The sequence below is a fragment of the Cynoglossus semilaevis genome, chromosome 6 (assembly GCF_000523025.1).
Source record: "Cynoglossus semilaevis isolate Cse_v1.0 chromosome 6, Cse_v1.0, whole genome shotgun sequence".
NCBI lineage: Eukaryota > Metazoa > Chordata > Actinopteri > Pleuronectiformes > Cynoglossidae > Cynoglossus > Cynoglossus semilaevis.
The window spans coordinates 11,316,541-11,339,243 of NC_024312.1; the positions used below are offsets into that span (position 1 = coordinate 11,316,541).

At 40.2% G+C, this 22,703-nt stretch overlaps 2 protein-coding genes across 5 annotated transcripts; one reads left to right on the top strand and one right to left on the bottom strand.

Moving 5' to 3' along the window:
* Positions 1-1,217: 1,217 nt before the first annotated feature.
* On the top strand, positions 1,218-16,095 carry LOC103380144 (ELKS/Rab6-interacting/CAST family member 1). Of its 4 annotated transcripts, none has more exons than XM_025056132.1 (20): positions 1,218-1,763; positions 1,846-2,034; positions 4,249-4,540; positions 5,105-5,232; positions 5,753-5,827; positions 5,913-6,068; positions 6,155-6,322; positions 6,586-6,753; positions 6,888-7,025; positions 7,147-7,287; positions 7,490-7,630; positions 7,717-7,910; positions 8,809-8,820; positions 9,385-9,520; positions 9,606-9,737; positions 10,638-10,798; positions 11,004-11,151; positions 11,375-11,467; positions 12,153-12,347; positions 12,591-16,095. In XM_025056132.1, exons 1-20 carry the CDS (start codon positions 1,218-1,220, stop codon positions 12,726-12,728), a joined length of 3,351 nt encoding a protein of 1,116 aa, XP_024911900.1. In that variant the 3' UTR covers positions 12,729-16,095. The 4 variants fall into 4 exon arrangements, with proteins under 4 accessions (XP_024911900.1, XP_024911901.1, XP_024911902.1 ...); XM_025056133.1 differs by having other exon boundaries at positions 12,153-12,338; XM_025056134.1 differs by lacking the exon at positions 8,809-8,820 and having other exon boundaries at positions 12,153-12,338.
* Positions 16,096-17,194: 1,099 nt separating this feature from the next.
* On the bottom strand, positions 17,195-20,996 carry LOC103380143 (F-box/LRR-repeat protein 14-like). The gene has a single exon (XM_008311966.3). The coding sequence runs from the start codon at positions 19,921-19,923 to the stop codon at positions 18,592-18,594; it is 1,332 nt and encodes a 443-aa protein (XP_008310188.1). The 5' UTR covers positions 19,924-20,996; the 3' UTR covers positions 17,195-18,591.
* Positions 20,997-22,703: the final 1,707 nt, after the last annotated feature.

A 22,703-nucleotide genomic window follows, 5' to 3' on the forward strand; every position in this document is an offset into this window, starting at 1 on the left:
AACCTGATTTGTGGGCAGATAGTGTCAAAATGTTTTGTTATTGTTGAAAAGGGGTCCTTTACTATACAATGGGCACCAGTCAAACACGTCTATACATTAATGGGGCAGATGGATTGTAAACATTACCCACTAACAGTTATAGCTTCTCAAATGATTGATTGTTCAGCATTGCATTAGACAAAAGAGACATGTCCCTGCTGTTAAAGCACATAACCAACACATTCATTTAATTATGAATTTGTTAAAAGTATGATAAAACAAATATTGCATTACAAACATAATCAAATATTATAAAATGTCACAAGATTCTTTGGTAAATTAGTGCAGTGTGAATTTGTGAAAACACCCACAGCCATGTTTGTGTGACTGTTAATTATTCACTGTTGAAAGAAATAATGGACCCAGAGTTTTCTACAGGCTTTCTACAATTCAGCTGTTATTGCCAATATCTTAAAAAAGAAGTCAGAAGTAAAGTGCCTTTTCATCATACTTTATGATGTTTATATGTTATTAGCAAAGACCATATTTTACACAATTTATATAGTCAAAAAAATAAATGGAATGGGTTTTTTTGCAGCAAAAATGCTGAAATTGATCTATTGGTAAAAAAAAAATCTCTGTTTAAAATCTAATATTGATTGATGGTGCAATCAATCAATATTAGATTGCACCATCAGTGCAATCTAATAGTTCTCATTTAAAATCAGTTGATTGAGTGTGAATGAATCTGAGGTACTCCCTGTGAATTTTCTTGTCTGATATAGTTGTCACTTTATTCTAATTAATTTTTTTTGATAATTTTATTGATGTATTTAAATGTTGAAAGTGCTGCTGTACTGGCCCAAAGTTTACTTTCTTGCTCGTGTGTGACCAGCATTAGATTTTTTTAAAAAGACTATCTGAACAGAAATGAAGTAACCTGCAGTGTGAACATATTATCTGTTATTAATGCATTATGAAGTGAAGGCTTTATTAATAAAGATCAACTTGTCTTTGCAGATTGGTTTGTTGTTCTGGAGACCTTACATTTGGATAAATCAATATTATCATGATGCTCATGAGGACTGCCTCCAGTTGAAGCACCACCAACACCACACTGTCATTTACTTATTTGAAGTCCCACCAACTAAATCAAAATAAACTTCAACAGATATTAGAGGATTCGCGATCATACTCCAGGTTTACGCAGGTTAAGACACAGTCTCATTTAGCCAAAGATGTACAGCAGTTCTCGGTCTGTTGGCAAAGGTGATGCCAACCATAGTGGAGGAAGAGATGGAGGTAGTGCTGGGAATCAGGGCTCTGGTCGATCTCCTCGCCTTCCCTGCTCTCCACGAATGGGTCATCGACGTACCAACAGCACCGGAGGCAGCGGTGGGGGACCCGGTGGAGCAGGGGGCAAGACTCTCTCCATGGAGAACATACAATCCCTCAATGCTGCATATGCCACCTCAGGACCCATGTACCTGAGTGACAACGAGGTTGCAATGGCAGGGGACCATATTCCTAAGAGTGGTGGGCCAGTGACAACAATAAGCAGGCAAAGGATGACATATGGATCCAGGGGCAGCAACAGTGGGGTGGTGGCTGCTAGCACTCCGAACATCTCCACCTCAGTGGCTGCGAATGCTGTGTTACCAGCAGGCATGATGGTGGGTGATGCGCTTGCATTTGGAGACCATCACATGGCCTCCACAGTGCCTCATTCTCTGAGGCAGGCCAGAGACAACACGATACTTGATCTTCAAGCCCAACTCAAAGAGGTATCAAGCTAAGCTACTGTTTCGTTTGCATTCTCTCTTCGTTTGTAGAGAAATTGTTAATAATCTTTGGATGTCTCCTTAGGTTCTGCGTGAGAACGAGATCCTGCGACGGGAGGTGGAAGTCAAGGAGAGCAAGCTCAGTTCCTCCATGAATTCCATTAAGACCTTTTGGAGCCCAGAGCTGAAGAAAGAGAGGGCTCTTAGGAAAGATGAAGTTTCTAAGATTACTGTCTGGAAGGAACAATACCGTGTGATTCAGGATGAAGCCCAGGTGAGTGTCTACTCATGACTGTTAAAATAGTTTGTAGAATTACAGTATTTTACAGTTTTGGTCAAATATCCACGTTTTTACATTTGGGAAACCCTCTAATACAGCACTGTGTGCTTATGCCAAACAGATAACAAGTAATGGTGGACACATTAGCATCTCTGTATGCTAAAGAAACTGGTGGAAGGGTTCCTTCTGTGTTAAATGTACAATACTTGTAGTTAGGTTATTATTCAATAGTAGTGAAATTAATTATGCAGGGTGAAAAGATTTGTTTAAGTAGCCTGTTCAGATCAGATGTTACATCTTCTTATTTTGACAGTTAATTTGCATTTCATATATACATAGTTATTGAAAGAGAGGTTTTTAACTTCAAATGTTTAAATTACTGGAATAATAAAAAAAAAAAAATAGAAATTGTTTTCTGTTAACGGTTGGGCCCGCCTGTGTAATTTGCTGTTTTCAGTGTTGTTGAGTCACAGAATCACACTGAGAACTAATTCCCAGTAATGTCCAACTGGAACAGGGCAAATTATTGGTTGCCGTAATTTAAAGATGTCTGCTTTTGTAAATTGGTCTCCACCTCCAACACTTGCCATCATGCAGCTGAACACACACATGGACACTCAAAGGCATTCGGTTAACGATGGCTTAGTTAAACTGCAGGCGCTCATTAGCAGAAGTCCAACTCTCAGCTCTGTGCTTATCCTTATGTTTACTGCTGAGGATTGTGCAGTGGGCACAGTGGATGATTCATGAGCAGAACGCTACCTTAAATTAGCTTAAAGTATAATGTTAAGATAAAAAAAAATAAACACTTGAATTTCTTAAAAATAAATAAATTACTATATTAAGAATAAAATATTTGTATTTTAATAACATTTTATTTTAAGTTAACTATAAATAAATGCGAAATAAAAATAAGAGCAGTCAACATGTCTAAAAAATATGTTCCAAGTCATAAAGAACAAAATGTTTGTTCACATTTTAGTGCATTGTCAAAATGTACTGAAAGATCCTACAGTCTGCATACAGTACACACCAGTATACAAAACTTTGGCAAACAGTTTAAATATATTCCATTTTAAAAAACATACATTCTGGTTTATTGTAGCCAAGGGTAAACAGAGTTGTAATTATGAACAAAAACAAAACATATTCCTCACTATTTATTTGTGCACCTTTTTCATTTGTCTACTACATTCACAGATCAGTCAACATCAACCAGTTTTGCTCTACATTGGTTCACTGTACCAGGACTACTGTCACTCAGCAAAAGTTCTTGTGCGCTGTCATCACCTAATGTATTCTGTGTATTTTCTCTGCTGCAGCTGGTAAACTGACCTTAGTGGCATTAACGCCACCTTATTTAATTAATCAAATTAGTGTGTTGTCCCAGCCCTTGAAAATCTGATAAATCATTTGAAATGTGCACTTTTGTAATTATGTATATTTGCTTTAACTTATCAGTTAAATCATCCAGTAAATGCAGCACCTTTCATGCAGTGTGATTTCTCAAATGCCCGTCTGTTGGTCTCTCCTTGAGCAGCAATGGTAAGAAGCAGGTGTGGGACAAGAGAAGCTGTCTGTACATGTGGGTTTGTCTGAGTGCGTGTTAGAGGGGTTGGTCACTGCAGTCACAGCTGTGAGTCAGCCACAGAGAGTGACGGGAAAAGAGGGAAGGTGAGAGGGTTGGAGGGAAGAGATAGGATGAGAGCAGGAAAAGCAGATAAATAGGCAGAGAATGGTATGCACCCCATGCAGAATGAGGACTAGTGAAAGGGTGGAGGCTTGAGAGACGGTGGGGGAGGCGGAGAAGACAAACACTGACTTCTCTGTTTCTTTTGTTGTATGGAAACAGTAAAAGCTGATTTAGACCAGAGTGTAACACAGCCTCATGGTACTGTGACAGAGCAGTGCTGCCAAGTGTCCGTGGCATCACATACCACAAACAATGCAATACTACACTGGGCTGATTGTGTTTCACGTGTATTTGTCTGGTCACAAAATGTAAGGCTACCCACAGAGACTGTTTTCATGGCCTTACCAAATTTTATGATTTTCAACACAGTGATATTTAGACATGCAATAATCCACTAGGCATAGTCAGTTTTATGTGGACACTTTCCGACCCAAAACCTTGGCCTTCCACATCACTTTGTGGCAAAGGCTAAAAAATAGTTTTGCAATTGACACACAACCTCTGTTTGTCTCCAGCATCTTCAGATGACAGTTCAAGCCCTTCAGGATGAGCTCAGAATCCAAAGGGATCTAAATCAGCTGCTACAGCAGGATCCCGCCAGCCAAAGCCGAGACCTGGCCCTGACATCCGAACCCACTGAGGAGAACTACAGACGGCTACAAGCTGAGCATGAGAGGCAAGCCAAAGAGCTCTTCCTCCTGAGGAAGACCCTTGAGGAGATGGAGCTAAGGATTGACACTCAGAAGCAGACCTTGGGAGCCAGAGATGAATCTATTAAAAAACTTCTGGAGATGCTGCAGAGCAAAGGTAGTTTGGCTTCGCAGGAGAAAGTCTGAGAGTCATGTTAAACGTCATAGAAATTAATTATTTTTCTCAATAAATAACTATAAAAAAATTGTATTTAACGATATTAACAAACATTCTAATAGCTCTAAAGTTCTAAATATGACGGTCTCTACTTTGTATGATATTAGTAGTAATAGTAAACTTAATACCAGTATAGACTAGTACTAATACGGGATGGCTCCGCCTGATAGATCGGTATTAATCTCATATTGGTCAAAATTTCAGGATTTATCATCATAAAAAAACATCTACAGCCCATTTGATCTTAACTTGGGGTGACATGCTGTAAACGGGGACAGTTTCGCTTCAGCAACAGCAACCTGCAACGTACTCGAGGAAAAAAGATTTATATCGGTATTGGCAGACACTCCGGTTTGCAGTGTTGGTATCAGACATGAAAAGGTTATATCGCACCGACCTTGTTCTGATACTAATAAAGAGAAGTATTGTTTGTCAAGTGTTTTTTCATCTACTCATAATGGAAACCTTTCTTTTTTTTCTTTTTTTTTACATTCCTTGTTTAAGGACCTTCTGCCAAGGCATCTGAAGAGGACCAGGAGAGAACCAGGAGGCTAGCAGATGCTGAGATGCACAGGCATCACCTTGAGAGTTTGTTGGACCAGAGAGATAGAGAGATTACCGCACTAAGAGAAGTAAGAATGGGGAACCTTGGTTAAGGGTTTTTCAAAACCTTTCTGTCCTTCTGTTTTATTGATTGTTTATTGGGATTTTAGATTCCTATTGTATTTTTAGAAAATATTGTCAAATGTCTGAGGACAGTTGTTCTTGAGTTTGTTATAACACATACCACTGCTGAAAATATTTGTTTTTTTAAGTACCGCCAGTATGACAAACAATAGTTTGTCTAGTAGGACTAGACGACACTGTCCAGCCAGGCACAGTAAATGATGATACAATGCAGTAGTATGTATTTATACCTTGTCATGTTTGGTGAAGTCAGTTATACAGGATCCAGCTAAACGAACACTTGTCAGGCTAATTTCAGGTGAAAACTAGCTTTACAGAAATTGAGGGAGGAGGTGAACGCTCACCAGGTCTGTTTAGGCCCAATGTTCAGCAAATTTGTTTTTTTTTTGACAAAATTTCGTAGCAAAAATAGCCTTAATCTTCATATTTTTTTCCCTTTGATTTGCTTTTTTATTGACATAACAGGAGCTGCACCGCCGTTATGAGGGAACCCCCGAGTCCACTAAAACTAAGGCTCTGCAAACTGTTATTGACATGAAGGTGGGGAATTTGAACAAATTTAAGTGTGTGCTAATTTTGTAATGATACACGTGTTCATTCTGTGTGTTTTCTGTGTTGAACACAGGATGCGAAAATCAACTCAATGGAGCGGAATCTGAGGGACATGGAGGAGGAGCTACTCATGATGAAATCCAATGGCCTTCTGAGCTGTGAGGAGCGTCAGGAGGAGATGAAGCAAATGGAAGTTTATCGCAGCCACACCAAGTTCATGAAAAACAAGGTGACCTTTGATGACCTTTGACTGGATTGGCTGTAATTCAGAGCCAACTAATGATGAAATCTCACTGTTTGCCCCCCTTTGTTTAGATGGAACAAGTTAAACAGGACCTTTCCAGGAAGGACACAGAACTGCTGGGTTTGCAGACCAAACTAGAGACCCTCACCAATCAGTTCTCAGATAGCAAACAACACATTGACGTTCTGAAAGAGTCTCTCACAGCCAAGGAGCAGCGAGCTGCCATTTTACAGACTGAGGTACAGACGACGTGTATCTTAGACACTGTATATGGAGACAGTTATTTACTGGTTCAGTATTAGCCTTGTCTTTGTGACTTGTGATTCCCACTTGTGTTTTGTTAACAAGTTCATGTATATATGCAAGTAATATAATATTATGGCTGATTGTTGATGATGGGTAAAAATCAGATTGTGTATAATATGTGTATAAATATCTCTCTGACCTACTGAGTGACTTAGCTGCTGTGTAACCTTGTGTAATCTTCCATATCCTACCCAAGGTTGATGCCTTACGCCTGCGTTTGGAGGAAAAAGAGGCAACTCTTAATAAGAAAAGCAAGCAGATTCAAGAAATTTCCGAAGAGAAGGGCACACTTAACGGGGAAATCCACGACCTCAAAGATATGCTGGACGTTAAGGAGCGTAAAGTTAACGTGCTTCAGAAGAAGGTGAAGTCAATTAAAGCAAAATGTTGTTGAAAAAACTACATTTAGTTTTTGTATATTTTTGTATTTCGTATAATCAGTAATCCTGTCACTAAGCTCCTCTGCGGAACCTCACACAGATTTTTTTGTTTTCGTAGATTGAGAACCTCCAGGAGCAACTGAGGGACAAAGAGAAGCAGATGAGCAGCCTAAAAGAGAGGGTTAAGTCTTTACAAGCGGACACCTCCAACACTGACACAGCTCTCACCACACTGGAGGAGTCTCTGGCAGAGAAGGTAAAATAAAAGATCCAAAATTGCCCAACTTTTTACCAAAAAAATGAGGCGTTTGAATTGAGTTGCATATGAAAAAAAGTGTGCTTACGACTACATTCCTGTATCCTGGACCTTCACACAGGAGCGTATCATTGAGCGTCTTAAGGAGCAGCGAGATCGAGACGACCGGGAAAAAACCGAGGAGCTGGATTGTAATAAAAAAGAGCTGAAAGAGTTAAAGGAGCGGCTGAGCTTGCTGCAGGGAGATCTGTCAGACAGAGAGGTGGGAACGTGACGAAAAAAACACACTCACACTTGAACTGATGAATATTCTTCCTTTTATCCCAGCTTTTATGATAAGTCATGGATGTTATCTTTGTGTTGTCTGTCTCTTCAGTTCCACGCTACAGCATCTTTAAAGATAGAACTTGTTCATTGAAACTTTGATTCTTATGCTGTATGTTGTTTTGCGTTTGTGTGTTAAGACCTCACTGTTGGACCTGAAGGAGCACGCATCATCTCTGGCCTCCTCGGGTCTGAAGAAGGATTCAAAACTCAAGAGTCTGGAGATTGCGTTGGAGCAGAAGAAGGAGGAATGCCTTAAACTGGAGAGCCAACTTAAGAGAGTAAGATGTTTAACGGAAATGGCTAAGCAATAACATGGTTAACTCAGCATGACAGTTGCCTTTTACAAGCCCTCTCTTTGTTTCAGGCTCAAAACGCGACCCTGGAGGCGCAGGCCAACACTGAGCTAGCCATGCGCATTAAGAACCTTGAGCAGGAAGTGGCTCGCCACAAGGAAGATTCTGGGAAGGCCCAGGCTGAGGTGGACCGCTTACTGGAGATCCTTCGGGAAATGGAAAATGAAAAAAATGACAAAGATAAAAAAATTAGCGAATTGGAGAGGTGAGTGGAAACGATGCTGTCGTCACTTGTATTCTTACAGGGGATATTCACTGTTATTGTTGTCAAAAGAGAGAACAGACTGTACCCCTCGACCTCACCTTTATTTCTTCATAGGCTACAGCCTGTGGTGATTTACCGTAGTATAAATGTGCAGTATGTTTCTTTATAAAAAGCTTTAGCTTGTAGCTCTGTTAAACGTACATTTGCACTGTAAAACCAGGGCGTTTGTAATTGTTTCCCTCCCTGCTGTGTAAAATACGTGGTAAACTGAAATAGCTGTCTAATTAGTGCTACCTCTAGTCGACTCAAATGCATGATTGTGTAAGGGTGAGGGTTTCAAATAGTTCATTCAGAGTCGGCCAGTGGCTGGTTTTCACACAAGCTAAGAACACTAATTTCATCTGTAGACTTTGATACGTGAGATGAGACACAATAAGATACAAAGTGAATCCCATAACAGGGAAATTAGCTGCTTTAACAGCAGCAGCAAATTAGAAGATTGAATGGAATGTAAAGAGAAAAAAAAGCTGAATATCACAAAACTATATATAGAAGAGTGAAAGCTGATCCAGAAATTAAACCATCAAATGAACAGTGAAGGTTGGATTTTAGTGTAATTTGGTCAGCTAGAGCACTAATGGTTTAAAAGCTGATGTAGTCTGCAGACCTGTTCTAGTTTTGGCTCCTACAGTGAAAGTTACTGTCACAGAGCTGGTTTGTCTACTGTGAAGTTTGCTTTTTTCTTTTAAACTGGCAACCTTTCCATGTCAGATATAATTCTTACTTCAATGTGTTTATAATCTTTCCTCTTTTTCTACTCTACACATTCACTCTAATTCTAAGATTAGCTCCTAACTGTTTTTTTTGTCTCTACATTTAAACTCTCCCATCGCACCAGTTTGGCCTCCAGGTTAGTATTTTCACTTTTCTCTACTTTTTTTTAATACTATATTTTACATTTCTCATGCTCTGTGTCTCTGTACCTGCTACCTCTTCAATGCTTACTGCCATGTTCTGGTGCATTTAAATCTTTTTTTAAATTACCTGAGCTATTAGGACCAGGTTATTTAAATAGTAATTCTGCTTTCTATTGCTACTCCACATGACAAAACATGTACATTTTTAGTGGCTCTATATGCACTTTTCACTGTTTCAAAACCTAATATGCGAACAGTGTTTCATGTTTCTAATAAAAAGATAATTAAAATAAATACATGAAATAATAGGGGTTGATTGACCATAAAGGCCTCAGAAGCCCTTCACTTACAGTTTGCATGATTTTTGTTTCTTCTCCCCCCGTCCCCCAATCAGTATCCAGCCCTCAAAGCAAAACAACAAACTCTATCCAAGTTCTTCTCCATAGAAACCAGCTCCAAGGGGTTTCATTACAGCATTAGTACAGTGAAGTAACTGGTACCACCAGACTCACTGTTAAATAACAGGTGGTTAAACCCCTATTTTTTGTGTCTCTTAGGCAGTCGAAGGACCAGACGAAGAAGGTGGCTTCTCTAAAGCACAAAGAGCAAGTAGAGAAAAACAGGAACGCTCGTCTGATGGAGGAAGCTAGAAAAAGGGAAGACAATCTATCGGAGAATTCCCAGCAGGTCAAGGTAAGATGCATGTGTGGATCATTGAACTGTGTGCATGCCCTAAAAAAACAAAAAATAAAAAAAACAACCCCTTCAATCTCCAAAGGACGTTCTTCGTCAGAAGACTGAGCGAATCGAGGAGCTGGAGGAGGCCCTCAGAGAGAGTGTTCAGATTACGACTGAGCGAGAGATGGTGCTTGCACAAGAGGAGGCTGCCAGGTCACTGCAGGAGAAACAAGTATGCAAACGTCACTGGTCAAACATGATTAGTCGAGACACAGAATCTCACACACACTGCAAATCATAGAATGTCTTTATCCAAACAAAACAGCTTTACTCTTGTACCAAGATTTTTCTTTTCCTCTGCATAACCTCTGTGCAGTCAGGGTGGAGAGTCATTCCCTCTTCACCTCCCTTCTCTCCTCACCTCTGGCTCCACCCCCTTTCTAAGTTCTTTTTATCTTTGCTTGTTTTTTTTCTCTCGTTTTCTGTCTGCCTCACACTGCCCGTCAGAAGCACTTACTCACACCAATGCATGAGTCGAACCTCGCCCACATTAAGTGGTTAAAGGTACGAGTCCGGTGTGTCTGACCGCCATCAGCGAGCAACATGGCTTACATGGGGTGGATAAAACAGCAGCAACGCCTCTGCAGTACATGCAGTCCCAAATAGCAGCCCTGACATTTAAAAGATTATACGTGGGGACTTTGGCCAGGTGTGGGATGTCTCTGTGTTTGATTAGCGTCGGACTGCTTGTTTATGCATTATGTTGCTGATGGTTCCAGCACATGTCAAGTTGTGATAACTTGTTTACCTGTTGTTTTCTTCAGAGGAAAACAAAAGCCTAAATTCCATGGTAAATAACCAATAAAAAAATACATACTGGGTATTGATTACACTTTCTCATTCTTCATTAACAGTTGTTTTTAATCAACTTGTATCTCTAAGTAAATAGCGGGTAAACAAACTGTGTGTGTGACATTTTGTAAAATTACGCAGAATTTAGTAATAACAAATGTAAACAGATGGCAAATATTAGACCAACTGTTTAAAAACCCTCATAAAGGAAAGCCTTTTTAGTTGTCTGTGACTGACGACTCATGATTTTGTTTGTGTGTGTTTGTGTGTGTGTGTTTAGATGGAGGAGCTGTTGGGGGCCATGGATAAAGTTAAGCAGGAACTGGAGTCCATGCGAGCCAAGCTGTCCTCCACTCAGCAGTCTCTGTGTGAAAAAGAAGCACATCTTACAACCCTGCGAGCTGAGCGCAGGAAACACCGAGAGGAGGTGCTGGAGATGAAGTAAGAGACACACACACACACTTACACAAGTGCAGTAATACACTCTAAATCCTTATTGATTGCTGCATTCATATTTCAAAAATGTCATCCACATCTGGCCGTCTCCAGCTGGCAGGATGACTTTGTATAATAAATTATAAATGATAATTGGCTATTTACTTGTGTAGTTAAATGTCATGCTATTTTGCTCTTCTCCTCCTCACAGGCAGGAGGCACTACTGGCCGCCATCAGTGAAAAAGACGCTAACATCGCCCTTCTGGAGTTGTCCTCCTCTAAGAAAAAGAAGACTCAGGAAGAAGTTGCTCTGCTGAAGAGGGAAAAGGACAGACTGGTGCAACAGCTCAAGCAACAGGTGGGGAAGGGCTGCTGTCTAATAAGCATTGGAATTGTTATGTTTGTACTGCGCATGAATGACATCCCATTCATGTGAAATTAGTTGTTTAGTTATTTGGTACCAGTATATCGATAACATAGCAAAACACGAGATATCCTGATATATATCGTAGTAGGGATTTTTGGCACACCCCTGCTGGTGCATGTATTGTGATATTTATTTATTTATTTTCTCTAAACAGACTCAGAATAGGATGAAGTTAATGGCAGACAGCAATGAAGATGACCATTTCAAGACCTCTGACCATACCAATCACAAACCCTCTCCAGATCAGGTACCTCATCTATTTTTTTTTTTTTAATTTACAATACTTCCCATTTAATGTGGTGACGAAGTCTGAGGTTAGGATTTTTCAATTCAGTCTTTCTGCTGACATCAAAGAATTTGAAATAACGATTTTTGCCTCAATGCACACTAACCGTATGCTCCCTTCCAATGCTGCGGTCGGCTAACAGGACGATGAGGAGGGTATTTGGGCATAGCAAACCTTTTGCCCTCACTCCTCTCTCTCACTCCGCTGTTTTGTTTAGAAGGGTGAGGTTATGTTGAAAGCCAGAGCTGCTTTCACCTATTTCCATTCTTGCTCTGCAGCGTGTTTTCTTCTGGAGTTACATCCATTTATGTTTTCCTTTTTCTATATATTTTTTTTACCCATCATCTCTTTTTCCTAATTATTTCATCCATTCTGGCCTTTTTTCTTTCTGAGAGCAGCTGTTGCCGCTCAGCATGCGCATCATGACGTTCTCTTTTACTGTGTTGTGTGACAAATTACTCATTGTCTGCTTGTATTATGTATTTTGTTAAGGGAATGAAATCATTTTTAACCTGTTGTGTTCACCTGTTCAGATATAATTTCACCGTCTGTTTTCAATAAGAGTTCATAATTAATAGACAGTTTTTCATGATTTTTCTGTTAATTTTCCTATTCTATCTCCCCCTTGCTCTCCCCCACCCTACAGACGATACCCTCTCTCTTAGCCCTGACCCAAAACCGCAGCAAGCTCAAGCTCTACATAGCTCATTTGACTGACCTCTGCCACGAGCGGGACCCCAGCATTCTCAGCCATCTCACACCACCTTCTCACTACCATCACAGCGACCCTGAAGACTGGGAGGAGGAGCTCCATAGGATGAGTATCCAACAGGTAACAAAGGTTAGCTTTGAAAAACAACAAATGTCCAGTGTGCCTTTTCACAGCAAAGAGCCGGGGCTAAGCTATTGCAACAAACCGTTAGTAACAACGAAAGATAACTGTATTGGATATACATTGTGCGACATTCTGCTAAAAAAAGTTATATATCAAGCCATCCTGAGTCGTTACTGGTTAAACCTTCATTTTTTTCTCAACAGGATAACTTGATGTTTTAAGAGTTAATCCATACATTTTTCTTTCTAGTTGGAAAGAGAGCTGGAGGTGTGTGAGAAGGAGAGTGGAGAGCTGCAGGAGTACGCCAACTGTGTCCTCCAACAGATTGCGGACTACTGCCCTGATATCCTGGAGCAGGTCGTCAACGCTCTGGAGGAGTCATGCTAACACCTCTTGACCTCACACAGAAAGCAGCTGACCCTGGACCTGAATTTAAACCTGTAGCTGAGTGCAGGTGTCCCTACCTCCACTTACCAAAGGTTCCTAGGGTGGGGCGTGGAATGAGGGAGAGGGAGGGAGGGAGAGAGAGAGAAAGAAAAGTGGGGGCATCATTATCTCAAACAGAACAAGCGCACACTCTCAACTTCCCTCTTACCCCAAAACAACAGTTCAAACCCCTGATGGCCTGGTCTGTAGTTCCAGTCTGGCAGTAACTATCAGAGTGGCTTGTGGTCTATTAAATTGCAGCCAAGCATGACAACGAGCAAATATCATATAACCCTCTGCACACTAGGTTCTGATCAGTGATGATGACCATGGCAGATGGTGGACAGAACCCTTCTGCCTGAACATATGTCCACAGGTTAGGGATATTCAACGCTCATGCCATGAGTATTTGTGCACAACCAATAGAATTTAGAATGATTCGGAATTCGTTCTTTTAAAAGATTATAGCAAACCTTCTAAATCAGAGACAGCAGCGATAGAAGAGAGAGTTTTTGGATAAAAGACTTTGCACAGTGTTGCAGCAAACTGCCAACCGCCCTGTCTCCGGAGGGTAGGGTTTTACAGATGAAGCACAGTTTTCTTTACCAACCTGTGTTCTCATTTTTTTACCTACCAAATCTTGCTTTGCAAATGTTTTGATGTTCTAGTAAAGCTGCAGTGCATAACTTTAAGTTAAACTGAAAGGATTGAACTCAGTGCTGATCTAGGTACAGGTTTCGGTCCACCTTTACGCAACAACAGGAAGGCTTAGCCCTCAGATCTTCTTTCTCTGAGCTACAATGGAGTGATTTGTTTTGTCAAAAACAACAGAGGCAAGGACAAAGCACATGCACAGATTACATCATTTCAAAAGGCAACCAGGAAACATAAATGCTAGACATTCATGGCAACTCCCCTTTGGATCAGGACCTCTTTGTGGGGTTTTGACCAAGTAAAAGTAACTCATTTTCAGCAGTGTAAAGTTTCCAACATCTGAACTAAAGCCACAGCTTTGTTTCTGTAATGTAAGGTTTTGCTCTTTAGAATGGAATATCTATCATATCTCTTGCTGCCAGTCAAGTCTTATTTCACCCGTTTGTTGGACCGTCTCAGCACTATGCCAAAGTGATTGAACTATGGTTAAAGGTTGTGTTGCATTGTATTAGCTGTATCGAGCTAGGAGACCGATAGCGCGCCACTTTTCAAAAGCTTTATTGTTTAGTGTTTAGCTTTAGCATGCTAACAGTAAGGAAGGTCACTGTCCTTTGCTGTAGAACAAGGAGAGGACTTGGGTCCACAGAGCATCCTGATGGATCGACTACAGTTTGAAAATTATTTTTAACCCTCGCATGTTAACGCAACATAAATGACCTAACAGACGAAGGAAAAAAATATAGCATTAACTACAAAGTTGAGGCCCACACCAAAAGTTACGCACTGCACCTTTGAAGGATGAAACCTTTGTTTTTTAACTGGGAAGCTGCTTCATCACTAGGAGGTCAGAGAAGAGCTAGGTGTATAAGTCAGAAAAGCCATGTAGATTATTGGGTTTTAAACTGTTTTTTGCACACAACATGTGCATGTTTAATGACGTGCAGTGAGGTGTGTTTGTTTTTTTTTCTTTGAGAACGTTCTTGTGGCCTTGGAACATGCGTAGTGATCGGTTCTGGACCTAACGCAGAGAAATGGATACCTCTGTCATTTTGGTGCTACGGCAAGTGGTAGGGAACTTTTGATCTGATCCACTAATCATTCAGTCTCGTCCAAAGTTTCTGTAGACTTTACTTGAACGCCCAGCTGAAAAAAAAAAAAAAAGCAGCACAAGAGTCGAAGCGATCCCCTTTGTCTTAGGTTAGATGGAGGAAACGCCTCCTTTTATCATATTGAACTCTTCAGGGCTGAGGTTTTTAAATTAAAATGTGCATCAACACTTACAAAAATAATTGGACTTTTTAGATCCATTTGTAAATAGTGTGGTAATTAACACATATGGTGAGTGTATAAAGGTAATTAAGTGGACAATGTTGTGCGTTATTCTAGGGAAAAAAAAAATCAATCAGAAAAGTCTAAAGCAGTGCAGTTGTCTTTTGTGTCTAAATTGTCATGAGGGCAAAATGTGTATGTATTGACTGTACTGCCATGAATTGCGGAAAGTCATGTTCTGTAGAGATATATATTAAAAAAAATATACTATATAAAAATGTTTACTGTATGGATATGCATTGAATGTTTGCACAGATTCTCAAAGAGCCAGTGGCTCGGAACAAAAAAGAACATGGAGGTAAATGTCCTCAACACAAAGTATAAAAAGTGTCTGGAAAAAATAACCCTTGTGTCAGATTGTGTGACGACATGTTTTTTAAACTGTGACTGTGATGGAAGAGTCTTTTTTCTTTCATTTGTTTCTCAGTATCATACTGTTTTTACATATCGTCACATGGAGGTCCCCAACCTTTTCAGTGCCACAGAGTTGTTGCTCGTGCAAAAACACTACAAAATAAAATGTTGCACTTGATATTGAAATAAACTCGGACAGAGAAGGCCATATTGTTATGCAAGACTGTAGATGAAAACTTTCATCTGCAACTTGGAAGACTCTCCGTCTTTCCTTTTATTAAGAAGACCCACCGCAGACTTTTATTTTGATGAGTTTCAGGGCATGAAACATCTACTGTTGAAAGAGATTTAGGTCACTTTTCAAAATGAAGTATCTCTGGTTATTTTTCTGTTTCTGCTGGTACCGGTTCAGGCCAGTTGGTTGGGGACCTCACCATTACAGTGTTATTGTTTGTTGTTTATCACTTTTTGTTTCTGTGCATTTCTGTCATCGTTGATGCCAAAGGTAGATTGAACCTGGTGGATAAAAAAAAAACGTCACCCAAAAAAACGTCACCCATCGTGTTAAAAACTAAATGTTACAATATAAAGTAAATGTTTGTTTGTTTTTTTAGAAAAAAAATCAATCCTGGGTTGGATACTATGTAGTAAAACCTCTGTGTACTGTCTCTCATACCTCACTAATTTTTTTACACCACTGGGTTTAAAGGATGAATTTTTTTTTTGGCCCAAGCGTTTTATTTTCCTTTCTTTGGGCCATGTATCCTTGCTCTTGCCTCTTGCCTTGACTTTTGTCCTCGTTTCAGAGTACACAGCTGAAAAATGAGCTTCTGTCCAGCTCAAGGTGTTGGGTTTGATTTTCATGTGTGTGAGAAATGTAATGCCTTCTATCTGGTGTCACGAATGGAACTGTAAAAAGAAAGCAAATACAGACATGTTTGTGCATTATTTGGATTTTGTATGTATGTAAATAAATAAATTATGGCCTGTGTTTTTGTTACAGATTTTTTCCCCATTACGTCCTCTTTAATTTCTTTGTATTATTGTTGTTGTTTTTTTGCAGCATTGGCAAATATTAGACTGTAATCAGCAACATCTAGTCTATGGAAACAAATTATTTTTCTTCAAATTTCTGCAGAAAAGTTCAAATTTGAATATTAATGGTATTAAGTAGAGTTTAGATTAGAATTATTTAGGTAAAGAAAATTAATAAATTATCACATCCCCAATCATTGAATCTTTAGCTGTTAAAGCCCTGTTTCTTCAAATAGTGGCCTGCGGGGCCAAATGTGGCCCAGAAATGTGCAGAGAAACAGTGATTACAATTGGCTGGTAAAAGAGAAACTTATACAGGAAAGGAGGTAATAAATGCAACCCACAATGTATCACGTGTTTGGAGAGTTACCTTCTGTTTTTTAGCCAGAGAAAATACTGGACCCAGATATATTTATATTTAAATAAACAATTAAATTAAAATAAAAAGCTGTGACTTTTGAAAGCCTACGGAGAAAAAACTACAAAAGATTTTACGCTAATAATATAATTTAAAAAAAATTAGATACAGATGGTACAGAAACTAAAGTGAGGCAGAGGTTGAAGAAGCAGAATGTTACGTTAAGATATGTGTGATAGAAATGTTATAAAAAAATAGAAAAGTCAAACTCAGTCTCGATCATTGTTTTGTCTTCAAACAACAAATGAGAAAACCATAACCTTAAACTGGTAAGTTTTAAAGATAAAAAGGAATTTGGAATCACCCTTGACCCAAAACAACAACGTGTAAAACCAAATATACATTTGTTGTATTGTACAGTATTTATAGGATTTAATTTCTTTGTTTTCTAAAATATCATTTTTGTTTTTTAGTGTCTCTTTTGATACTCTGCTCTAGATGCAAAGACACACACAGGTGAATATAAAAACAACTTTTCAAGAGTAAAAACCTGAATAAAACAGGTTCACCTTTCAGTAGAGGGGCAGCACCTACCACACACGGGTGTATCATGACTTTCTGAAAGCCATTTATGTGTGCTGACTAAACCACACGACAGCCAATAGGATGCAAGTTAAATAAATAGGTGACACGACTGTAGCATGTTCTAACTTTATTCTTAAATATCACTACTGTATGAATATAAAACAATCTTTTAATTCCTGTTTTGTTCAACAAATACTCTGAAATTATTATGAAAGCCCCCTCAGAAGGGAAATCCACGAGGAGCAGTTAAAGGTATTGCAATAAAGCCTTGGCAGAGAGTTAATTGCTACATTTTCTAGTTGACGAACCGTTGACAGAGAGTAAGCGTAGAGAAACAGTTGTAGTACATAGGCGTTTTCCTCAGGAACATCCGGTGCGGCCGACAGTGTGTACGTAAGCGCAAACACACGGAAGAAATTCAACAAACTTCAATTTGAAGTATTATTTTTTTCAACATGTCTTTAAATATAAAAAATACTGGATATTCAAGTAATCGATAAAACAGACAAAACGAAATTCTCATCAAATGTTTAACCCAAGGCACTCCGCCCCCCCTGCTGTTAGGAATTAGAAGTCCAGTGTGTAACATTTTGTTTCATTAGCAGACAATTAAATATACTACAAAAAATACATGTATACACAACAGACTGAGGATTAACATGAGGGGCAACAACTCTGTACACACGACTCCACCGCATGAACCAATGGAAAAGAAGTAGGAGGAGGAATAAAGTTTTTTTTGGTATCTGAAGGCCACCTTAGTTCCCTGAAAAGTTGGGGAAAAAAGTTCATTGGACTGGTGAGTCCTAACTTTAAATGCCACTAATTATTACACACTGGGCCTATCAAATATGTCTATTAAAAAAAGGAATTTTCTGGAATATTAAAACATCCTGCATTATACAAGTTACAAAAATATACAATCTATTCTAATACAAAGCTGTAAAGTTAGGCAACTCTGTTTGGTGAGTGAGGTAGTTAGAAATTAAGAACTGACCACTGGCTAACACTGAATATTGCACCCTTAGAGAGACTACTGGTCAGAGCGGAAGTGGACGCTTACACAGAGGTGAACAACGCTCCAGCCATAACTGAGTGGGTCTCCGTGTTAAGGTCACAGTATAGAACAGGCATGGGCAAACTAAGGCCCGGGGGCTGGATGTGGCCCATTCAGCTTTTGTTAATTTGGCCCGCCAAATCTTTCCAATCTATATAATTGTTTGTATCATCATTATACTTCTGCCTTTTCCCTGCAATATCCACATTTCCCCAATAGATGGCATATAAAATGATGAAAGCGTTTTAGCATTTTAGCCTTTATACATGACTTTTACATGTCATTTATCTTAGTTCACACTAACGCTCCATCTATCTGCTCCTGACTCGGCCCCTCTGTTCAATTTTAGGAACAATTGTGGCCCGCGAGTCAAAACGTTTTCCCACGCCTGGTATAGAAGGTCAAACCAGTAAAACAGAGCAGTTGACAAACAGAACCTCGTGTACAGACTTTCACCTCACTCTCTCGCTCTCAGTCATCTGCCACAGTCCCAGGTTTAACACTTTAAGACACGGCAGCTGCGTTATCCTCTCCAGACCTTTCTTCGTTATCTTAGTACAACCATACAGGTCGATTCCCGTCAGTTGCGTCAGGTGGTCGGCTATTAACTCCAATCCTTTGTCTGTGATTCTTACACACTGTCCAATGTTGAGGGTCTTCAGTTCATGCATCTGACGCACCATCCTGTTTATGCCGTCGTCGCTGATGTGGCAGGAACACAGAGACAATGACTTGAGCTGATACAAGCCCTGTGCAATGTAAGCAAGACTCTGGTCTCCAATCTTATCGCAGAAGGACACGTCCAGTCCACGCAGCCGCAGGGAGCCCATGGCCAGATGCGTGATTCCTGTGTCGCTGATGTTGTCACAGGAGCGCAGGTTCAGGCTGCACAGTTGCGACATGTGTGACAGGTGGATCATGCCCGCGTCTGATATCCCTCCACAGAAGCTCAGGTTGAGTACTTTCAGTTTGTTCAGGCCCTTGGAGACGTGTTTGAGTGACAGATCTGTTAACTTCTGGCAGTCCTGCAAAGTGAGCTTCTCCAGGGACAGACAGCCCTCCGCCGCGCTGCGGGTCATGCCGCACAAGTGCCCGATGCCCACGTCCGACACATGTCTGCAGCTGCGCAGGTTCAGACTCTTGAGTCGGTGTAAGCCCCAGGCGATGAGCAACAGGCCCGTGTTTGTAATGTTGCTGCAACCCCCGAGTTCCAGCACTTCCAGGTTCTTTAGGTACTGGGCGATCCTACCGAGGCTGGAGTCCGTGATCTGTTTGCAGAGGCTGAGATTCAGCACCCGTAGCGACGGGATGTCCTGCACAAAGGCATGTCCGAGACCGTTGTCCGTCAGGTTGAAACAGCCGCACAGGTTAAGGCTTTCGATGTGTGGCATCCCTTGGATCACGTAACTCAGACTTCGCCTCAAGCTGAGGATCTGGACTTTTTTGATCCCTCTGGTCTGAAGGCTCGGGAACAGCGACGGGTTGGCTCGTCGCAGATGGAGCTTGGCTTCCACCCCCCTCCACACCGACTTGTGGTAGGACGCGTCTCTCCAGGCCGCGCACACTTGTGCGACTCTGCCTTTGTCTTTAACGTCCAGATAACTGAAGATAATGGCTAAAATCTCCGGGAAAAGCCACGAAATGTGCGTCTCCGTTTCAAACATGGCTATAGGCCGGCCACTCTCAGAAACACACGCTGCTTCTGTGGCGGTTTGATCTCTAATACTCTGCAGTTGTAAGTTGCTGGCGGCGCTTGTACGTCGACAAGCTAATGTGCTAAACATTTAGCCTTGCGAATAACGCAACAAAACGTGTCCATATTGCACAATTGGGCTGGGTGGTAAAACTTTTAGCACGACAGTGAAGAAACGGAACGTGTTAAGAAAGTGAACAAGAGTGCAAAACTTTTGATAGACAGTCTCAATTACCTAGCTTAGCCAGGCTAATATTGTTAGCAACCGCCGGTGAAACATGAGCCTCGCAAACTTCAATGACGAATAAGATCCAAAGTGTCCACAACAACGTAATCGTCAATCCACCTCATCACGGACAGTATCCAGAACGCTTTACTACAGCAGCAGGTCCGTTTCTTTAAGGAAGCGAGTTCTAATCTGTTTTCTGTTTTTTGTTTGTTTTCTTTTTTTTCTTTTACTGAAGGAGCGACTCGGTCTGCAGCTGACGACTTAACACGGTGTAATGCCCCAAAGCCGGTTCACATGTCCACCAGCGACTCCCGCTGGAAACAACAAGTACTATTGTTTGTGGCTCTGTCACATGTCCAAACACATAACTTCTTATTTTATTGCTTCACGTGAGAACCTTAAAAACATTACAACAAATCACTTTAAGTCAAGGCAATTTTATATGTACAGCCCAAACTTACAATCCATATTTTATTTATCAAACTATAATTAAGACTCAGGGTATAACGGGGAAAAAATAAAATAATAATAATTTGCTGCTGGATGCAGCATTTTGTTGTTGTTGTTGTTTTGTTAATTTGTAACATTTTAAAATGTGAGCCTGAATGGTTGTTTGATTGTTGTTGTTGACTGTTGTACCGCAGCTTTGTCCATTGACCATTGGGATTGGCTCTATCATATAATAATTTCCTTATGGCTGTATGTTTTGACTCGAACTCTTTGAAACTTTAAGTAATAAATACAGGAGGCTCTCGTGTGGCTTTGGGATGACCTTTAACCTTATAGTGTTATAGTAAACTGCAAATGTCATAATATTGTCAATAAAATTTGTTTTATTTTTATTTTATGGTCTGTATTGTCATTGTACCACAAAGATACAACGAAATTGAGCCTCTGCTTTTAACCCATCACCAAGGAGAGCAGTAGGCAGCTAAATATGGACTATCAAGAACAAGTGATCACCTTAATAATAAACAATTCAATTTCAAGACTTATATTGGCTTTTAACTTTTTCATTTTTTTTCACGTCCATGTCTGGCTGTACTATTTTATTTGTCAACGTCGAAAAATACTTTATAACTCATTCTGCCAACAGAGGGCAGCACTGGACTTTCACACAACCAAGTCAAAAGAACTCTTCTCACAGATTTTAACTTAAGGACGTCTACTAGCATGTAACAATCAGTATGTAAAAATTGGGGGGGGAGGGGGGGGGATCTAAATGTGTGTATTTCAGAAAATATAAGTTCTGAGCAAATTATGTGATTGATAAAGAATCACCTCAGAGAGACAGGTGACGCTGAGGCAAACTAAAGATGAAGGGAGGGATAAAGAGGGATGGTGTTTCCCCTCTCAGCCTCCCCTGTGGCTGAACCTGTTTCTGCTAATGACCTCACACAGACAGATGGTGAATTAACTCCCATTAGTCCATTCACTCCAGATCTCTGGCAGCTCACCTCTCTCACCACCCAAATGATTTGTTCGATAAAAGATCACAAAAACTCATTAATATGAGCTCAAAAGAAATCTTAACTTAATTAGGAAGAAAGATAAAATATTTTCTTTAATGATAAAAAAATTAGACAATCTGTCAGCACAAAAGATTGAATTGTAGTATATTCTTAGTACAGTTTGAAAACCTTTGCTTCATTGAGCATCTTTGTCTCTCCTGGTGACAGGGAGGCATCTGCTGTGATTAATCTCCTCCCCAGGCATAATTTCTCTGCTTTGTTTAAACCCAAGTCTTCACAAAAGTGTGTGGAACCTTCATCTGGGGGTCAGTCTGAGCACTGAGCACAGCGCAAAGGCCAAGAGGTCAGTTACTACATGGCTTTACAAAAAAGACATTAAAAAAGCAACACAAAGTGCACGTGTGTCTGTAAATGTGCTAGCGTTAGAACACAGTGTCATCTCATGCTCTCTGTTTATGGTAATTTCTATAAAACTCACTGACTAGTTTGCATGGTTGTACACTACACATTGGATTGTTTTGCTTTCTTTCGTTTGTGACGTTTTATTGGAACTTTTTGCCCTTCATTATGGCTCCCAGGTGTAAGTCAGACTCTTCTGATTAATGTTCTAGATGATGATGTTACCACTGTTTAAGTGTAGGTGGGTAACATAGATACTGATGTACAGTATGTGAGTTCCGACTTACAGTGAAAATAAGTTACGCTGCACCATAGGAACAGAACTCCGACTTAAGTGGAGGACCTGTATGACTAAGGAAAGCCAACAATTGCTTTAGATAGCCAAGAATAAATGCTAATGAATATTAGCCCAGAGTAAAAGAGTACATGTCAAAAGCAAAACAAAAAACAAAACCACCCCCACCCGGCCGTAAAAATTGAGAACCTTGTTTTTTTTCTCATCACAAACAAAAGTGTAATTATTTTTCTGCAGCCGCTGTTGTTGTACGTGCATGCTGTGTACTGCTAGGTGCTAACGGCCCGTCTCCCCCTTCCTCTGACTCTACCTCCTCTCCTCTCTCTTCATTTATTTCTACTTAAGGTTAATGTGATATAGGCTGTGCTTGAAAAATGAAGACAGAGCTAATATCTGCCTGTTTTTGATGTAGGCCATAACTCCCACCTCAACACTACACAGGCGGAGGACGGCAGAGGAGGAGGTCGGTTGGAGGA